The 18,703-nt window shown below is 36.3% G+C and overlaps 1 protein-coding gene across 7 annotated transcripts in view; it reads right to left on the bottom strand.

Moving 5' to 3' along the window:
- Positions 1 to 18,703, bottom strand: part of NEBL (nebulette) — a 239,758-nt gene that overhangs the window by 43,095 nt on the left and 177,960 nt on the right. For 5 of the 7 annotated variants that reach the window (XR_007378036.1, XM_048950458.1, XM_048950457.1 and 2 more), the window contains 5 exons: positions 12,494 to 12,601; positions 10,853 to 10,960; positions 5,877 to 5,984; positions 5,093 to 5,203; positions 2,141 to 2,251 (listed from right to left, as the gene is read on the bottom strand). The exons of the other annotated variants lie outside the window; for them this stretch is intronic. Coding sequence is in view for 4 of the 5 variants with exons in the window: in XM_048950458.1 (XP_048806415.1) it covers positions 2,141 to 2,251; positions 5,093 to 5,203; positions 5,877 to 5,984; positions 10,853 to 10,960; positions 12,494 to 12,601 (546 nt within the window). In the remaining variant the exon portion in view is untranslated. The remainder of the gene's footprint in view (positions 1 to 2,140; positions 2,252 to 5,092; positions 5,204 to 5,876; positions 5,985 to 10,852; positions 10,961 to 12,493; positions 12,602 to 18,703) is intronic. 7 annotated transcript variants of the gene reach the window in all.

Below are 18,703 nucleotides of genomic sequence, written 5' to 3'. Positions count from 1 at the left end.
GTGGCTGTACTCATCCATGATTGCTGCTTTAGCCCACAACATAAATTATAAATAAACAATAATCAGGAATCTTCAGCTTTTTCAAGCATGGATGTATTTCATTTTCTTTTTAAATTATATTAAAAAGTAATACTGAAAATCACATACAATAATTGTACTTTTTAATACATTACACTTAAAAAATTTAAAAGACTTTTTTATGATCTCTGGCACTGCTATCTTTGATACTGTAGAAATAATCATTTTTACTATTTTAGTTCGTCTGCTTATGGAAAGAAGAAAACTTTTTAAAAAGTTTTCCTAATTTTCCTAATTTTCCTGTTCGTTAACTATTTTTAGGTTACATTTTAGTTAGGAGAAAAAAAAAGAATATCCTCATTACAGTGCTCTAAACACTGCAAAAAGTAACAAGAATGAGAGCAAAAATACTTTCAGTTTTCTATCTCTGTCTCACTCTGATGAGGAAATGTGATAAAACTACTCTCTACTTCCAAAACTGGACTCCAAACTTCCCAATTTTTTTATTTTTTCTAAGTTTCAGTTAAAAAGTGAGAAGACACCATCTCCCACTTCCTCTCTGCTAAAAGCAGAATGGCAAATGCTTCCTCCCAGCTTCCTGCTGTGTGTACAACAAGGAGAAGATAACTCAGGGAGTTACAGCTACGTATTCCTGCACTTGCTCACACTGGTAAGGTTGGGCCCTATGCACAGCAGTATCTCTGGTTATTATGGCTAGAGATACATATATGTGTAAAAAAAATACACATATCATACGTATATAAAACATACAAACATGTAGGGTTCTCCGAAAGTAATTAACACCTCCTATTTATTCCATGGAAATTATAATAGATACAAAGAGCACAATCACACTATTTATCTGAAAGAAAAAAATCTCAGCAACAAAACACAATTTTTCATCATAGTAACCACTATACATGTTCACCAGCCATGAACAAGAGCTTGCATGTCACACTCATAAAAATCTGCACGGTCATCCAGAATGTGGTTTGTCTTTCATGCCACAGTTGCTACTGCTGAAATGTACCACTCACTGCCTCACTGTGCGCACATCCACTCTATGGTTCCCATAAATATTCTCAAGCATCAATGAATGTCAACAGTTCCAATATTTTCCACATTACGGAATTCAATTCTACCCCTTTGCTTCAAACACACTCCCATGTCACATGCCATTTTGTCAGACTGTCCCTCTGTTGCCATCTGTCACATGGCAACAAAACATAAGGGAATTTTGGTGGGAAGGTTTAACCTCAATTGCCATCCCACCAACATTTGCCTCTGACATTGTGGGCCCACGTAATAAAATAAGAGACATTACTTTCAGAGCATCCCTCCTGTATATATACAAACATTCACGTGACAAGTGGTGCCAGCTTTGAGTTCTAGCAAAGTACACAGCCTTGACAAGCATATATCAAGTCACGAGCTCCTCAAAATGCTTTCAAGCTACATAGGGTCAGCAAGTCTTCCACTTCTACTCTTAATCTTTCAATGGAAGTAGGTCACACCTGTGCTTGTAGGAAACTTCCAGAACAACTTAGATCAATACAGTTAACAGCAAAGTTTAGTTCTAAAAATACACTCTGGAAAGACCCTGCATCTGTCTAGTTGCAAAGGCAAGCTCAAGAAAACCCATTTCTTCAGGAGCAAGTCTACTTTCAGGAAAAAGCTTCCAGAAGTAGAACGTATCTGGATAAACATTCTCTCAAAGATGTCTGATAGTCATTACCAATGGTTATTTTTAAATAAGAGAAACAAATTTCAAAAAGCTGGAAATCACTTCCTTGACTTTCCTTTAGAAGTTAATTAATTAATTAATACTCAACTCTTTTTCCATTGCAGTATTAGTGATACTAATTGAACAACTGGACTAGATTGTCTACCTGTTGGCTCCACTAGCAATTTACACTGACCTTTTCATTGTCTGAGAAGAAATGTTTGTCTTAAGTTCTTTCAAACTTTTTCAATATTCTTAAATCAAAACAGAACTAGCCTTAGTTTAAATTCTTACATATTTCACTGCAGAGTATGTTTAAAGAATGGAATATTTTCCATAGATTATAGCATAAAGAGTGAACTTTCTCTGGCATCAATAATCTCAACTAGCATAACGTACCTCATTTAGTATCTGAGCCGCATTTTTAACTCTAATCAAATCTGGCGTATCTTCAAACACTGTCATTCCTTTTCCTTTCATCCATTCTTCCAAATCTTTTCTATACTCTTTCTAAGGATTTAAAGAGAGATTTCTCCAGTTAATATTGTGTGCAAGATCTTGAAAAGAAATACCATTTATTAAACGTCTGAAGGGCCTCTTTGAAATGCCTATAAAATATGAATTATCTGAAGGTTTCAGAGTTAAAATAGAATTTAAAACTATCAAATCAAAAGCTACAATGTTGCAAAAGTCAAAAGGTTTTAAGATAGCCATTTATTTTCCTGTTGTGCTCTTGAAAAATAGTCCTCTTCTATACAGTCCTAGCACATTATTTAGGGGACTCAGCTGCCAATCTACATTTTAATTGCAGAAGCATTTGCTTATACACAGGCTAGTATCTGCTGTGCTGCCATTTTTACCTCCTTTTCACTAATGGATTCACAATCAGGATGGATTCCCTGAATGCTGTATTAGAGAGGACCAGTTAAAATGACTGCTTGATAAAGCATAATGTAGAAGCAATATTCCTACCATTTCTCTTCTGTTCCCCGCAGACTCTTCACTGTTATGATCTATCAACATTTAAGAACTGTAGCCTCCAGAGCACTCAGATGTTCAGAATAAAATTAAAAGCACACTGGAATCTGTCTGTGGACACTTGGTTCCTCTTCTTCTTCCCAGTACATAAAAAGCTGATGTAAGTCCAGAAGTGAAAAACCCTTTGCCTGTTCTGGGATTTTTAATTGCTTTTTCCACATCTTTGTTTAGTTTTTTAATGCAAGGCAAATAGAAGTTTGAAGAAAGAATTTGCATACACACAAATTAATACTCTTAAACACATATTAACTTTATAGGAAGCAACAACACCTTTGCCTCAGCATAAGTCTTTTTATAAACAGAAAGAAATCAGATATTTTTAAGCAGCTTCCTTTTATCATGAGAAGCAGCCATAGAGGCTGAGAACTCCTAATTTAGAATTATCAAATTCATTTCTCTCTTTTGACAGTCATGAATATGGTTCCAGAGTAGGTTCCTACTTTTACAAAAATATTAAATATTTGCAGAATTATCTATAGTAGGAAGGCAACAGAATTAGTTGAAACACAGCTAAGTGAAAAAATAATAATAATAATCAAATTTTTAATAACACCAGGTTCTTCTTATGTTTGGAACATTATTTAAATCTTATCATAGGTTTTCAGCAAAAATATATCCTGAGCTGTATCCATGACTGAGAAGAAAGTACACTATTTTCCTCACTCTTGAAAGATAATAATTGATTTGATCTACGTAGTCTCTGGGGTTTGATTCTTGAACATGGATATAAAATCTGAAATTCAGTATCATTCCACATTGAAACACTATTTCCATTTTCTCATATTTTTCAACAGATACACTTTATTCCCTAAGTAATGAGTTGTAAAATCTAAGGAGGTAAAAATTAGAGAACAGCTAAATACATGACGCATTACACAGGGAAGTCAACTGAAGTTTTTGAAAGTGTAAACTTACAGCACTTCTGCCACTATGCATGTACTATCCATTTCTGTGGACACTTAGCAAGCAGCAAGATAAAGTCAATGAAATGTAAGCATTTGCATTTTTTCCCTAGTCAGCAAACACAGATGAGAGACATGGGGGAGTTCTGTATGCACAGAAAGGTATTGCCCAAGCAAGATCAAGCTTGAGACTTACCTATATGACAGACAAGCTTATAAAAATAAATTATTTATTAGAGGATGGATAATAAGGAAATATGTGAAAAGACTTTCATTTCGCACAGGACAGTCTGGGATAAGCCATTTTAAGAACAAGGCAAGTAACAAGCTTCCAGTTTTTTTCATTCTAGCAGCCTCAATTCCATCCATACCTCTGGGCTATAGCAAAACCATCAATTTTTAATACAGTAAATATAAACAAGGCACTGCTGGATCCCAGATTCAAATGGGGAAGATCTAGGAGCAGTGATACTTCTAACTGTGCGTTTTAAATTTATAATTTTCCAATACATTTGCTTCTAAGTTTAGTCAAATAATAAATCTGATGTATAGAATCAATCAATACTCAAAACCAAGAATGAGTATAGTTAAGAGTGTTTTGAATAATAATATACAAATTAAAAGACCAACAATACATATATTCTCAGTCATAGAACGAAAAAAACCTGTTTTGATTCGTAATGTCATACACAACTGAAGAACAATGAGAATATAGAAAATCCACACATTTTAACTAAATTTGCTTATAGCAGATTACGTAATATCGAAGCAATTTTAGTCTTCTTAACTTTCATTCATAACAAATCTAATCATACTTGTTCCAAATAGATCAGTTAAAAGTGACTTACACTCAGCTCAAGGCCTCCATATAACTACAACACACTATCATAAACCTGAAATAATTAATCAAATGAAAAGACTGCTGTCTGGGCACCAACGGAAATCTGCCTTTCAACCCCTTCATCTTTCTGAAGGCAAACACCAGAACCTCTCCAGAATCCCATCAAACAGATGTCTTTTGTAGCATGCCTGGAAGTTCACCAAATTTGGGCTTTCTGGCCCAAAGGAGAGGGACAAATTCCAAAATTGAGGCTGCCACAATGAGTTTCCAGCCTACAATCTATTTTCTATGGAATCATCTGATTTGTTCATTTAACTCTGTTTTTCTGGTTCAGGTGTGCTGAACTTTATCATTTTCTTACATTAAAACAAACTTCAGTAAGTAACAATTCTTATTACAGGACTGTTCAGAATATAAAATGACAAGCTACAATTTCTATTCATGGACTCTCTTCTGTATTTAACTATAGTATTTAGTGTAAGTGGTTCAGCACTCAATGGCATGTAGTGATGCTGCTTATTCCTCATTTACATCTTAACAACAACAGAAAAAAAATTAAAAATCCTCTACCTCCTTCAGAAGATTAGTGACTTCTTTTATATGCAAGAACTCTGGGGTCTTGTCTAAATCCAGAGAGGGCCTTCCCTTAAGACTTTCTTCAAAATCTTTGCGATATATTTTCTGTTGAAGCAAAAACAACAATTAGCAGTACATGCATGTATGCAAGCATTTCCAAACATATTTCAGAAAGAACACTATAAACAGAGCTAGATAAGAGCTATGTCATTAAATATCACACTGATAAGCAACGTTACTATTCATTTCATTATTTAGATTATCTATACAAGACACAGGCAATTTAGATAAAAATACATATATGTGATATTTCAGAAGGGAATGTTTAATCTGATCCATGAAAGAAACAATTTCCCTAGTACAGAAAAGAGAAGTCAAATGCCATTAACCCACAGAGAACAAGCCTGTGCCACCTGGCTCATGATCTCCTGCCCAAACTTTCTGTCCAAAACTGTCTCTGTGTCTTCAAGGGAGGAAAGAAAAGCTGTTTCTTTAAAAAAGTTACATGCTGATCTAGATGACCCCTTGAGCCTCTTCCCATTTCTCAAAAGTTATGCCATATACAACAATGTTAGCATCTCCAGCTTTTGAAGAAAAAAAAACTAGTTTGAAGGAAGGACTGAGTTATAGAAAGGAGAACTTAGTGCTATTTCAGCCCTATCCTCAGTTTATAAAACTTCCATGATCATTTCATCTATTTTCTTAACTTGTGTGTTAGATGTTCGTTAGCCTCTCTACTGATCTAAATTTTGGACATTCAAACACACATCTTACTAACCTCACTTTGCATCTTTTGAACATCCTTTGAAACTTGGTACATCGGTGTATCCACAAACTCAAGCATTGATTTGCCTTTAGATTTCTCATAATTCTCTCTGTACTTGACCTGGAAAAATGAAAATAAATACTGTTAGCAGCTGAGAGAATGTGAGATCTGATTGCTTGCTACAAGAGATACCCTAGAGATATTTGACATAGAAGCCTCTTACCAAACTAAATCTGTTGGGGAAACAAGGCAGCTAGACAAGGAAATTTTTTCTGGAATCATATATTCCTTTGCTTCCATATGTCAAACTGAAAAATGATGAAGCTTGACAACAGCAGGAGAAAAGAGAATCAACCACCTTTAAATAATTGCATGATTTTTGCTGAGTGACCTATGGCTGAAAACTTGATAAGCTTGGCAGTATGATCCCACCATGTTTCGGTGGAACAACACAATTACTCTAATCACAGCCACCACAGGTCTGTCTCTCACGCTCCAAAGTATCATTCTGAAACACTCTCATTTGCACTGGAGGGAGGGAAAAAGGAAGCAGAACTGTGGCCTCAGTAAGGTCTAGTCTTACATGGACATTCCTCTCACAGCTACCAATAGCCATGACCTTAGAGCTAGCAGCAAAATCATATTTAAGCACACATGGCTAAGACACTAACATGCAACTTTATGCTACCTTGTGAAGCAGAGACGCTTTGCTTAAAGGAAAAGCTCCTAAACTATTAATTTAAATATCTTTTATTAAGATGGCACATGTGACTATGGCCAAACACTTTATTTATCTCCATCGGGGTGTGATACAGTAGTATATTCTAACAAGGAAAAAAATAGCTATACATCAAAGTATGATATTCAGAATGATTAATGTTATTTTATTTTGTCTCTTCCAAAATACTGATGTCTGAGTTTGAGAAAACTGCTCAGAATCTCTTCCATTCTCAGACTTCTGATTTGACACTAGATTTGAATCCTGTAACTTTCTGTGTGTGTGCTTCTGATTGACTATGCATTGTACATCACTGCAATTTGTAATGCAGCTTCGTGCCTGATTTAATCATTGTTAGAATGCTGAATTTTTCTCTTTCCAACATTTATGTATGATCGTGTATACCTGACTTTGAAAGCACTGCATTTTCTTTGTGATAGATCTGCTAAGCTGTATCCAGGGTGAGGTTACAGCTTTTGTTTTGCTTAAATCTTTCTTATATACACATGGAAACAAACAAACAAAAAAAAAAAATCCAAAAACATTATTAAAAAAAAAAAAAGGTTTGCAATTTAAATACCAAGTAATTTTTTTCACCTTCCACATCAGAAGCTCTCCTGCTAAATTTGACTTTAAAATATGTTTTCTCAAAAAAAAAAAAAAAAAAATTGACAGTGATGAAACAAAGAAAGGATATCATAAAAACAATTTTTTCTAAGTTCCTAAAGAAAATGCTTGTCCTCTTTATTTTAGCTAGAAAATAACCATTATTTTTTACATTTTAAAGTGCCAAGGATATGATGGTCTGTGTTTGCCTCCTAGTGGAAATAATTATAAATGTCACAAAACAAAACTGCTCCTGTAGGTAGAAAAAAAAAATGAAAATTGCCTCCACCTACAGATACTGACTTCACACCTTTATTCTATTCCTCAATTAATTGAACTAATTTTTAAAAATCTATAAAATCAAATGGAGGAAATTGCACAACTTTTTGGTTCACTGAACTAAAGACACCAGATTTGGATTCTGAAATCTATTTAGTCACTCTGCTTCAGAAAATTCAACGCAACTAAGTTCAATTATTTAGGCTGTAGTTCATCACCTCAAGGTTTCTACAACATGAAAAAAAATTAAAGGTAAAAAACAATAAGCTAGCTATAGTTACATCAAAGTTTTTACTGATGTATCTCCATAGTTTATGTCAAAGAAAACTACATGCATACCACGTGAGGGAAAAGTCCCTCCTAGTGAACTCTCTTTCTCACCAAATTCATGCACATAATATGAGTCCAGCCTGTCAAAATCATAATGTATGTAGCTCCAAAAGTAATGCCTTTTATTTATTCATGGAAACTATAACAGGTACTAAGAGCACAATAGCACTATTGAGTAAGAAAATTATCGGCTATTAAACACTATTTTTCAACACAGCCACCACCATTAGCCATGCATTTTCACCAGCAGGGGCCTGTATGAAGTATTCAGCAAACATCAAGGAATGTTAGTGAGTGCAACTTTTTCTGCACTGAGGAATTCAATTTCATTCTGTTGCTACATACGCACTTCCATGTCAGACACCATTCTGTCAGCTCCTCTGTTGCCATCTGTCACATGGCAACAAAATCTAATGGAAAATTTTTGGGAAGGTTTTCCCTCTACTGCCATTACACCAACATCTGCCTCTGACATTGTGGGCCAACGTAAAAAAAACAGGAGGCATTACTTTCAGAACAGCCCTTTCATTTGTGTTCAAATATGTCCATCTCGCTTTTCTATGAATTGTTGGCATTTACTGCCATGGAAGCTGACTTGAATAATAGCTTTGCATTTGTATTCTAGTACATGTATTTCAAAAAGTTACAAAGTTACACAGACTTTCTTTTATATTCTATGTCAATCAGCAAATTAGTTCAATTAACCATATTGATTTATCAGTTCAATTTATTATACAACTTACAACATATCACACCATGGTAGATGTGGCTATGTTAAGCAAAAGATGAAAAGAAGAATAATGTTCAGGGAAGAAAGGAAAAAGCAAATCTGGGTAATTAGTAAGAAGCTCTGTGTTTCGTACTATTGGTCAGAAGTAAAAGCTGACCATGCAACGAGTCTTTGGAAATCAGTGAATGACACAGACTCTTTCACACAGTGGAAGAGAGTTCAACAAAGATTCGGTATGTGCTATTGAGAGACAGGGAGAACACAAAGAAGGTATTCGAGTAGCATGGAGAAAGGCAGGAGAGAAAGCCACGGTAAAATCAAAGAGATGACAGAGGGAGGTCAAATCTGAAAAAGATTTTGAAAATGGGATTTCTGTGGAAGACAAATAACTAGTGGAGACCCTAAGAATTGACAAAGCATTCTTCTTCCTGCTCATAGCAAGAAAAAACATCCACCAGCATCTGGACAACACAAAATTCAGAGGCACGGTATTTAAGGAGTCATTAGAAAAGGGTATACACTATATAAACCATCAGTCAAATAAATAAATACATTTTGCAAGAAGTAAGCAGTCTTACTTCTTGCAAAGGAAAGTCCTGGATTCTACCTCATTACAGATGACAACTTGACAATATTCCCTCTGCGGATATTCATTCAATCAGTAAAAAAAATGCCAATCTTACATGACACTGAAGGAAAGTAGAATCAGGCCAAAATGCAAAGAAGTATACAGAAAGTGTAAACTGTGAATATATTCATAATCCATATTAAAAAAAAAGGACAGTATTAGCTTCACAGGTTAGAGTGACACAGACAAAAAGCAATTCACTAAAGAGAAACATGAAAATCAAGTACAGATGAGAAGGCTGAATTATTTTGATTATTTTAGACAGTAAGCTTCAAGCAGTCACTGACTCAGAAGTCAGTATGCTACTACTGTTTATTAAGGCTGACCCTTTCCCTCTGAAGCTCTCACCTCCTGCCAACAGTGAATAATCCTCCTTCCCAACACCACCCACTCACCCATCTCCACAGAAGTGCTGTTGTTTCTGGAATGAAAAAGACAAATGCAGCTTATCAGCCTCCAAGCACTACACATGTAGCCCAGGTGCTCTTGGAGTGGAAGAGAAGCTTCAGCACTGCACAGAGGTCATGAGTTTCCTGCATCTTCCTCCTCCCTATTTCATGAGACCCCATTTGGAGCACTGCATTCGAGCCTGGGGCCCCCCACACAAGAAAGACATGGAGCTATTGGAGTGGGTCCAGAGGAGGGCCACTAAGATGATCAGAAGTCAGGAGCTCCCTATAAGGGAGATGGGGTTCTTCAGCATGGAGAAGAGAAGGTTTTCGGATGCCTCACTGTGGCCTTCCATTACCTAAACAGGGCCTACAGGAAAGTTGGAGAGGGAGTACTTATCAGGAAGTGTAGTGATAGGACAAGGGGGAATGGCTTTACATTGAAAGAGAGCAGATTTAGGTTAAATGTTAGGAGTAAATTCTTTACTTGGAGGGTGGTGAAGCCCTGACACAGGCTGCCCAGAGAAGTTGTGGGAACCCTATCCCTGAAGATGTTCAAGGCCAGGTTGGATGGTGCCCTGGGCAGCCTGATCTATAGGTGGCAAACCTGCCCATGGCAGGGGGTTGGAATTAGATGGTCTTTAAGCTCTCTTCATACTCAAGCTGTTCTATGATTCTGTGATTCTATTTCAACCACACCATCTATATCCCAGCACCAGCCCCACAGAGGGGCACCGTCTTGTTATATAGCAGGATGGAGTTTTGTGGTTATTACTAGATCCAGTGTAGGAAGCTTCAGACTTTTAGAAGGAAAAAGAAAGGCTTAAACAGAGAAGCTCTGAGGAAGCTAACACTTCACAGGCTGCTTATGGCAAAGCTCCAAATATAAAACTAACATAATGGCCAATTCTGTAATGACAGCTGCAGATGAAGGCAATGTTAAGATCTTAGACAAGATAAGATTTGCACTGAAAGAAATATCTTAGATCAACAAAGAAAAAAATGTGGAAGATTTTAGACATGTAAGAAGAAATACTCAAGTAACAGAAGTAATACTCAAGGAACAGAAGTCTGTGTGATTCTTACTCAGTATTCTAGCTGTTTTTATAAAAGAGTCTCTCTCCATAAAAGTTGTTCCTTTACTTACATCCCTCAGCTACTACGGTTACAACACTACAAATCATTATATATGAAATCATTATGCTAGTGGCAAAAAAAATATGTATTTTTACAAATACCAGATTCCTTGATATATACATATACTTTTTTTTTTTTTTTTTTCAGATCATCATTTTAAAGGCAACTTACATCACTGTGCATTTTGCTGATATTCAAAGCATGGTTTAAATACAGCAGATTTGGTAGATCAGAGGCTGGATCGTGCAGACTTTCCTTGTAATCTTTCTTGTAATTCACCTGCAGAAAGAATTCAGGTTAGGTAAAATAAAGATTAACAACATAATTAACAGCTAAAACTGCAGTGAGTCTGTCCGGAAACATAAGGCATTAAGCACTTGCCTGAACAATCTATGTCAGACACTAGATGGTGCTCGTTTACTATTATTTTGGGAACTAAGAAAAAAATCAATAATGGATTCAGTCCACTTGGGAATTACTCAAAACTTTTTCTAAAAATAAAATAAAATAAAATAAATTCACAAAATCATGCTTTGCATGAAGTTTCAGACTACATAAGAATTACTGTTGTTTATTCAAAACAATTCTGCAGAAAAGTTATAAACTGTGCATTTTCTTCAGTGCTTTTTTGTTTATTAATTTTCAATGTTGCTGCATATTGTTTTCTCTCTCCCGATTCAAATATTATACTAACTGCCCAAATTACAAAAATCTACATACAACAAATAAAGGGCAATGCTCCGGGATATTTTATTTAATACATATTTTTTTCAGCAAAGATAAGAAATATAATCATCTATGGTGAAAGTTAATCACTTAACGAAGTAGCAGAAGATAACATCCTGTCAGCCTATAGTAGGATTTTCCATACTTTTGATAGGTGGACACCCATCTTTACAGGAAGAACAATATCCAGTTTAGCTGTCTTAGACAATAAAACTCTTAAGCCAATACCTTCAGTCACCTTCACACATATATCATGCTCTTCGCTGAGTAGACAACTTTCAAATCAACAATACTGAATTTACATATATTTTATGATAATAAGTACTCTAACAATTTTTTTTTTTTTTTTTTTTACTAAACATTTAGATTTTGGAAACAATTATTCTTTTGAACCCTTATTAAAGGCAGCCTCTCCTGTTTCCTTTGAGTGGTGCCCCACACTTTGGAAACAACGTGCTAAAGAAGTAAAGGCTGTCTTTAGGCTTTAGGGGATCATGCCCTCAAAGAAGAGCTCACATTCTCAGCATTGGACACACTGTTAAATATATCATCCTGTTACCATTTTATCTTGATAAAGATGTTTTCTCCAATCTGACTTCAGCAGTAGCACTCATACAGAATCTTAAAAATAGTTATTCTAAATAAAGATCAGAAGATCAACGGATACAATGAAATCTAAGAGAGAGACGTGCACATCTAAGTGACTCGCTAACTCCCTCTTACACCCTCTGGCAAGAAGGTGGTAATTTTCTCCTTCTAAAGACTGGTCAGATGGTTTTCCCTCTACACTGGTGTTTGCCTTTCCTCAATACAACGGAACTGAGTACATTAGGTTAGAGTGAAACATGAAATTAACTGAATAAAGTGAGCTGAATCCCATTAAAAACTCTGCAGAGACTTGGAGAAGGGTTTTGTAACAAACAGAGGAACAAACAGATAATATGCTGTATCTACTATACAGACACATTTGACAGAAGAAACTTAAGTTCACATTAGTAACTTGTAAAGTGGAAACTTCTGCTTGAGAACAAATGGTAGATTTTGCAGGATGTAGACATACGCAAAATACAAAGCAAATTCACTTACATCACTTGCCAAGGTCGATGCAATCTGTGCTTGCTTGAAGGAAGCACTGTCAAGAGGATTGTACTGGTGGCTCTTCATTTCTTTTTTGAACTGCTCTTTGTATTTCACCTTCCACCGAGAAAAGAAAAAATAAAAATGTTTGATAATAACATGTAGTACTTAAACAAGACAAAGAATTATTAAACACAATTGCCTTGTCCATCAATCCTTAAATACTCAAGATATTTAAAGAAATGCAGTGTAGCCATACCTCTAACTGACCCGTGCTAGTTTCAAGTAAGTTTCATATATCTGAGTTTTACTGAAATTTAAAAAAAAAAAAAAATTAAAAAGATTGTCATTTGTGATCATTGGTGCTGAAGGATTTACAAAGGGAAAGAGAAACGAAACCATATGTCCTGGATAATCAAATAAACCAGAACTGCTTGACTAGCAATAGTAATGTAATTACCAAGAATCATTCAATTTATAATTAACATCAAAAATGAATTCTTAACATAAAAGTTATAAGAAATTGTTACACTTGTGAAATAAATCATTTGTTGCAAATTTTTCAGCCACTTCAAGCTGCTGAAAACAAAATGTAGGAAGTCAGAATCAAACTTCCCACTTGACTACCTTCCCACCACCAGGTATATGTATCACCAGCAGTATGCCAACTTGTCACCAGAGCCCCGATTTCAATTTTCCACATTGTGTCCAAAACTTCTCGCAAGAGCCCCAGGAATCTCTCTGTAATACAGTCCTTTCTAGGGAGAATGCCTACCTTGTTACGGTGTTAGAAAGCATAATTAAATGACTGCTTGCTATCACTCTCACTCTCTTCACTTTTTGTTAAAAGGAAAATGGGGAACGATAAGACATGGAAAGGGAGATGAGCAATATATAACCGTTGAGGTAATGGCAGCAAAAAAATGGCAGTAAATAAAATACAACAATTACACAAAACGTTAAGAAAAAATGAATTTACAGTCAGAAAAAAATGAAATTGAGCAAACAGTCATTTTCCTCCCCTGTTGTGCATGTTCATCAAACATCTGGAGCTTGCACACATGCTTGCCTGCTTTCTAACAGCTGGGTACAATGGAGGATAAAAAGTTGGCTCTGAATTATGCTGCTTTCTTGAATGTTAGTCTGACACTTGATATTTGAGGCTATGCAACATCTATTATAATTTGCCACGCTCTGCTTATGTAGTTCTTTCCTTATTCCCTTTTTCTCCATTCCCACATGAACATCTGATAAAGAGGCTAAACCACCTTAAACAATCTCCTTCAAAAACTACTTTTTTCTCAGCTTTAGTTGTGGCTAAAATTTTCTGTTTCCTTTTCAACTCTTCCTTCACTCAAAAAAGTCTCAACATGGTTTAGCTTAATGTATTTTCATTCCGTTTAGCCACAGTGCCTGATATTTCATTAATCAGGATAACAAGAAACCAAAACAAAACCTGCCAAACAGATATTAGCCTGTCTGTTCAAGAACACATTGTGATTCCAATACTTACATTCATTTGTGAAAAGAAAGGAAATTCTAAAACATTTTAGCTTTTAAAGAGAAACTTTATCTGAACGCAGGATGAACTTCATTCATAATCTTTCACACTACCTCTAGAAAGGAATATCTATGGCTTTCTGGTAGATTCATCTGGTTTACATTGTTTAATATTTGCCTTGGCTTCGGATCAATTGCAAAAGCAAATATCTGAATATAAAGATCCTGCCTTTGTCAAAGGCAAATCCATACTCTGTATGTGAACCAAAGGACTAAATTGGAGTGCTTTTTCTCTTTTCAGTGGTGTATCCAGAACTCACCTCCTAATAAAAATCAGACAGTGCTAGAATATCTGACTCAGAAAGCCTCTGAAAACAGGGATCAAGTCAGTACGATGAGCACAACTCCCTTTTACCCCATACACATAATAAGGACATTGTGCCCAAGAGTTAAACCACCCATTATCTAAGGCTGTTTTTGCCCCAGTCAGCAAACAGCCTCATACTGTGCATGTGGCCTAAATGCACAACGTGGTCCTTGGTACACTTGTTAAGTGTGAAAAACACAGTGCCAAAGGGACCTCTCCTCACATCTGGCCTGCACTCTTCCAGCTGCAACTATTTTATGTCATTCTTCTAATATAAATATATATTTTAACAACACGCATCAATCTTGAGATATCAGCAATGAATCCTTGTGTCACATCAGATCATATCATTGCTACAGAAAGAAGGAGGGATAGCCAATGCACCCTAAACCATGTATCTTGGTGCCAATGCACAGAAGGCTCCCTAATGTAAGGAGAATGCCAACCCATCCAGCCACACTGTGCTTCTATCAGTGAAGGCTGTTCCAGTACCTCCCAGTCTTGCTGCCTTGTCTGGCTGCACTGCTTATTACCTTTGCTCCCCTCTCCAACACCACCGCACATGTCGCTCTGGGACAAAATGGAGGCAGCACAATAATATCAGATGACCCTGACAGTATCTCAAGAGCACTTCCAGCAGTAATTTAACCCTGACTTGTCATAGGGGATTCATCTCATTGAAAGCTACAGACACACATTCCATTCTTTTTTTTTTCTTTTCTTTTCTTTTTTTTTTTCTTTTAAATTGGCATTTTCTTATTTCCCTCTTCCTTTTGAAAGAATTCATGGGGCGGGGGAGACGTGGGAGAAGGGAGAGGGAGGAGAGAGAAACGATGAGTAAGTGCGAGGGAAGCAGCAGCATGCATGGTGTTTTAGCTTCATTTTGAACAGGAGAAAGTTATGAATGCAGTTTAGAGGGAAAAAACATGCCTGAGGAAAGGGTTCCAATTAAAAAGAAGGAAGGAAAACACTTCGTCAGTGATTTCTAAAACATCTATAGGGGGGTTCTGAACAACTTCGTAACCTGGTGAAACGGCAAATAAAAATGTGGGAGTAGAAATGACAGTTGTTTGTGGAACCTTATCTACAAATTTCATCATTAAGCAAAAGTTTACTTTAATGAGGGTTTAAAACAATAGTTGCTTACTGATCACCTTAATTAAAGCCTTGAGCTTGTTTCTTTTTTTTTCTTTTTTTTTTTAGCAGGGGTTAATTTAAAAGAAATGTGTGGAAGCTGCTTTCTAATCACTGCTAAAGAATGAACAGATTTTGCAGGCTTTCAGCACAACAACATGCCTGAAGAGCCCAACTGGAATTAAATAAAGCCTGGATAAACAAACTTCTCATTGGCCTTACACAAAGCCTATAAAAGTCAGAACTGCAGCTGGACAGAACAGTATCTTTTGAAGTTTTGCAGCAACATTCCTAAATCAAAATCTGTAGTTCAAAGCTGTTCACACAGGGAGTGTTCAGTTTCAGAAGTGGGTGACATCACCCACTGTTCAGATTTACAAAGAAACTACAAAAAATTGAATCATTCAATCACTGGGATCCCAGGATGAGGCAGACACTTGCAGCTAAAGCATTTCCTCATGACCATATGAAAGCATATTTTAAAAAAATAAAAAACTTGTAAAGGACATAGATATTGAAGGAAATGTGGTGTAAATAAAGAGCTGAATTAAAATAGTGGTGGCTAAAATCTTTAGCAGAACTTAATGCAAAGAAAAACAGAAAATCCTAGTCCACTGATAATCTCAGAGAAAATATATCATGGGGGAAAAGAAAAATCTACCTCTAACACTTTCATCCTTGAAACAATGCACCAGAATGAATATAAATATGAATATTCCAAATTATTTATCATAAAACCAATATTAAGCAACAACAAGGGGAAAGCTTCATATCAGCAGCTCTTTGAAAAATCTCATCAAGTGATGAGATGACATAAAGAAGATATAAGGAAGAGTTTGATTTAAAAAGAAACGCAAAAAGCAACCCAAACTGTACTATGTACATTCAGCAAACTGACAAGCTTCATGTTTTCACAAAGACTAACACAGCTTCTGTTTCAAATTTGGTTTCAAATCAACAGAAAGAAGTTATATTATGCTGAGGGTAAATATTCTAGTCCTAGGCTGCTGCTGTTATCAAGACTTCAGTTGTTTGGTTTTATTTTTTGTTTGTTTGTTTTTAAAGAGAAAGAGAAAGTACACTGATTTGGTACAGCCTTAAGTACCAGTCGAACATTAACACGGTTTTCTTCACTTTGCCTTCCTCATTGCATTGATTGCTTTCTCCCTTTGTTACACCCACACTGCCTGACCTCTTCATGCTCCTGTTCTCTATACTCCCTAAATTACCTACCCATATGCATCACATTAAAACATGTTATCATCTTTTCTTCCTATTACATCCATCAGAATAGTCAACTTTGCTAATTTACTGTGAGGGTCAAATAACTAATATTTTTCTGCATGTCATAGCTTATAGATTTGTGCTATTAAGGGAGATGATCAACTTTCTACACAAAAAGTTTCTAGAGCTCCTATTTGCTGAGAAGGAAATTAAAACCCTAAAACCCAGAAAGTCTGGAGACAATAAAGAGATCATTAACTTCACTATTTTAAAATCTTATAATTGTTACAAGCCTGTTTCATGATCCCTACATAAAGAGGACTGACGAAGCTGACATACATTTAGTGCACTTCCTCTCCTACAGCACAGGTGCATTCTTCATCCTGACCCATCACCCTGCTTCTTGGACACAAGGGTCATCATAATTTTTCTGTGGTTATGCAGGATGCTCTTGATTTACAACCAGTGTGTCTAAGTGTTATAATGATTCAAATAATATATAAAAACATTAGACAACTCATGGTCACTGCCTTTCCTTCAGAGGAGGTGGGGAATTGCTGAATGCACCTCTCTGCTGCTGGAAGCAACTTAATACTTACAGCTTCCATGCTACACTACACAGATGGATGGCAGCAGAGTGTCAGGCTGAAGCCCAATCAGTTTTATACATGCCCAGCCACATTTTTAATAGTATGTGGCCTATCTCACATATTGAAAGCAGCCTCATCGGATAGTTGATTAGAAAGTCCCTTCCAGCTGAACTACTCCATCAATATAAGACTGAGGGGAGGACAAAAGATGAAAAGATGCCAAAACTGGGATCCAGGCCCTGTCTCTGTGTTTGACCACTAAGACAAATAAGAATTATTTTTACAAACAAACTGCAAGCTCATGGTATCAACTGCTCTCTCCTCTTCCTGACACACCCTCTGCACTATTTGGATCCTCTGTAAAAGTTAAAATTGTCACCAAATAATTCCTCCTGCAGAAGAATCTCAACTGTAAGTGGTGCCATCCCTGTCCCTGGATGTGAAGAGATCGTATGATAAAGCTACTTCTTTGGCAGGAACAGCATTCAGTGTCCAGGAGAAAATGCACTTCTATCAGAAATGAGATAAAACACACATTCATTAAGAATGTGATGCAACTGGCACAGCACTAGCCTTCAGGAAACCAGAATCCAGGTGGGTGTTGGTTTTTTTTTGTTATTTCTATTGCTGATTAAAAACTCTGGTACCAAGCATAGTGAGATAGCAGAGCTATTGGAAAGGGACCTGCAATGGTTCCCTTTGTGACAATAGGCAGCTGCAACCCCACTACATTCTGAAACAAGTTGTAATGGAATGTGTGGCCTGCCATTAGGTGGAAATAGTAGATGTCACATGCTAAATTTAGAGATGAACTCTTTTAAAAAACCGCCAAGACAAGCACCTGCCTTCCCTGGAAGGGACACCAAATTTTGAACAGATAGCACAGCACTGGCTCTTCCTAGAAAGCGCAGGTTGACTTCCCAGTTTGCATGATACCAAAAACAAAAGACCACTTGAAAGTTAATGATCATTCAGTGAAACAAGAAGTCATGCAATAGATATCTAAGGGCAATGTCTGTTGGCATCAAAAGAAGCTCAGTCCCTTGTAGACAGACACTATACTGTTCTGCAGCTTGTTCTCTATGACATATTATTCTCATTTTATTCTAGTTCTAAAGACTTTCGCCATCTTGCCAAATCATAAGGAGCTGTTATACAACGCTGATCTGCAGACTGTTCTAGTCCACTCAAGTTGTTTGCTTTTATTCCTATCTGTGGGAAGACTGACACGGCCTTCTCCAATCAAAGGGGGTAATCCTCCTCACACAGGAGGGTAGAATTTGTTCCTTGGTTTAAAACAGCACTGAGTGTAGCCTGGCAGGGTTATTAGCAAGGATTATGCAAGGTACTGTTAAAATTTAAATTAAAAATAAAAAGCAGGTCAGCTTCTTCTCATAATGTGAA

This window comes from Lagopus muta, chromosome 7 (genome assembly GCF_023343835.1).
Source record: "Lagopus muta isolate bLagMut1 chromosome 7, bLagMut1 primary, whole genome shotgun sequence".
NCBI lineage: Eukaryota > Metazoa > Chordata > Aves > Galliformes > Phasianidae > Lagopus > Lagopus muta.
Note: the sequence above shows the minus strand (reverse complement) of the source record. Positions and strands in the feature narration are given on the sequence as shown.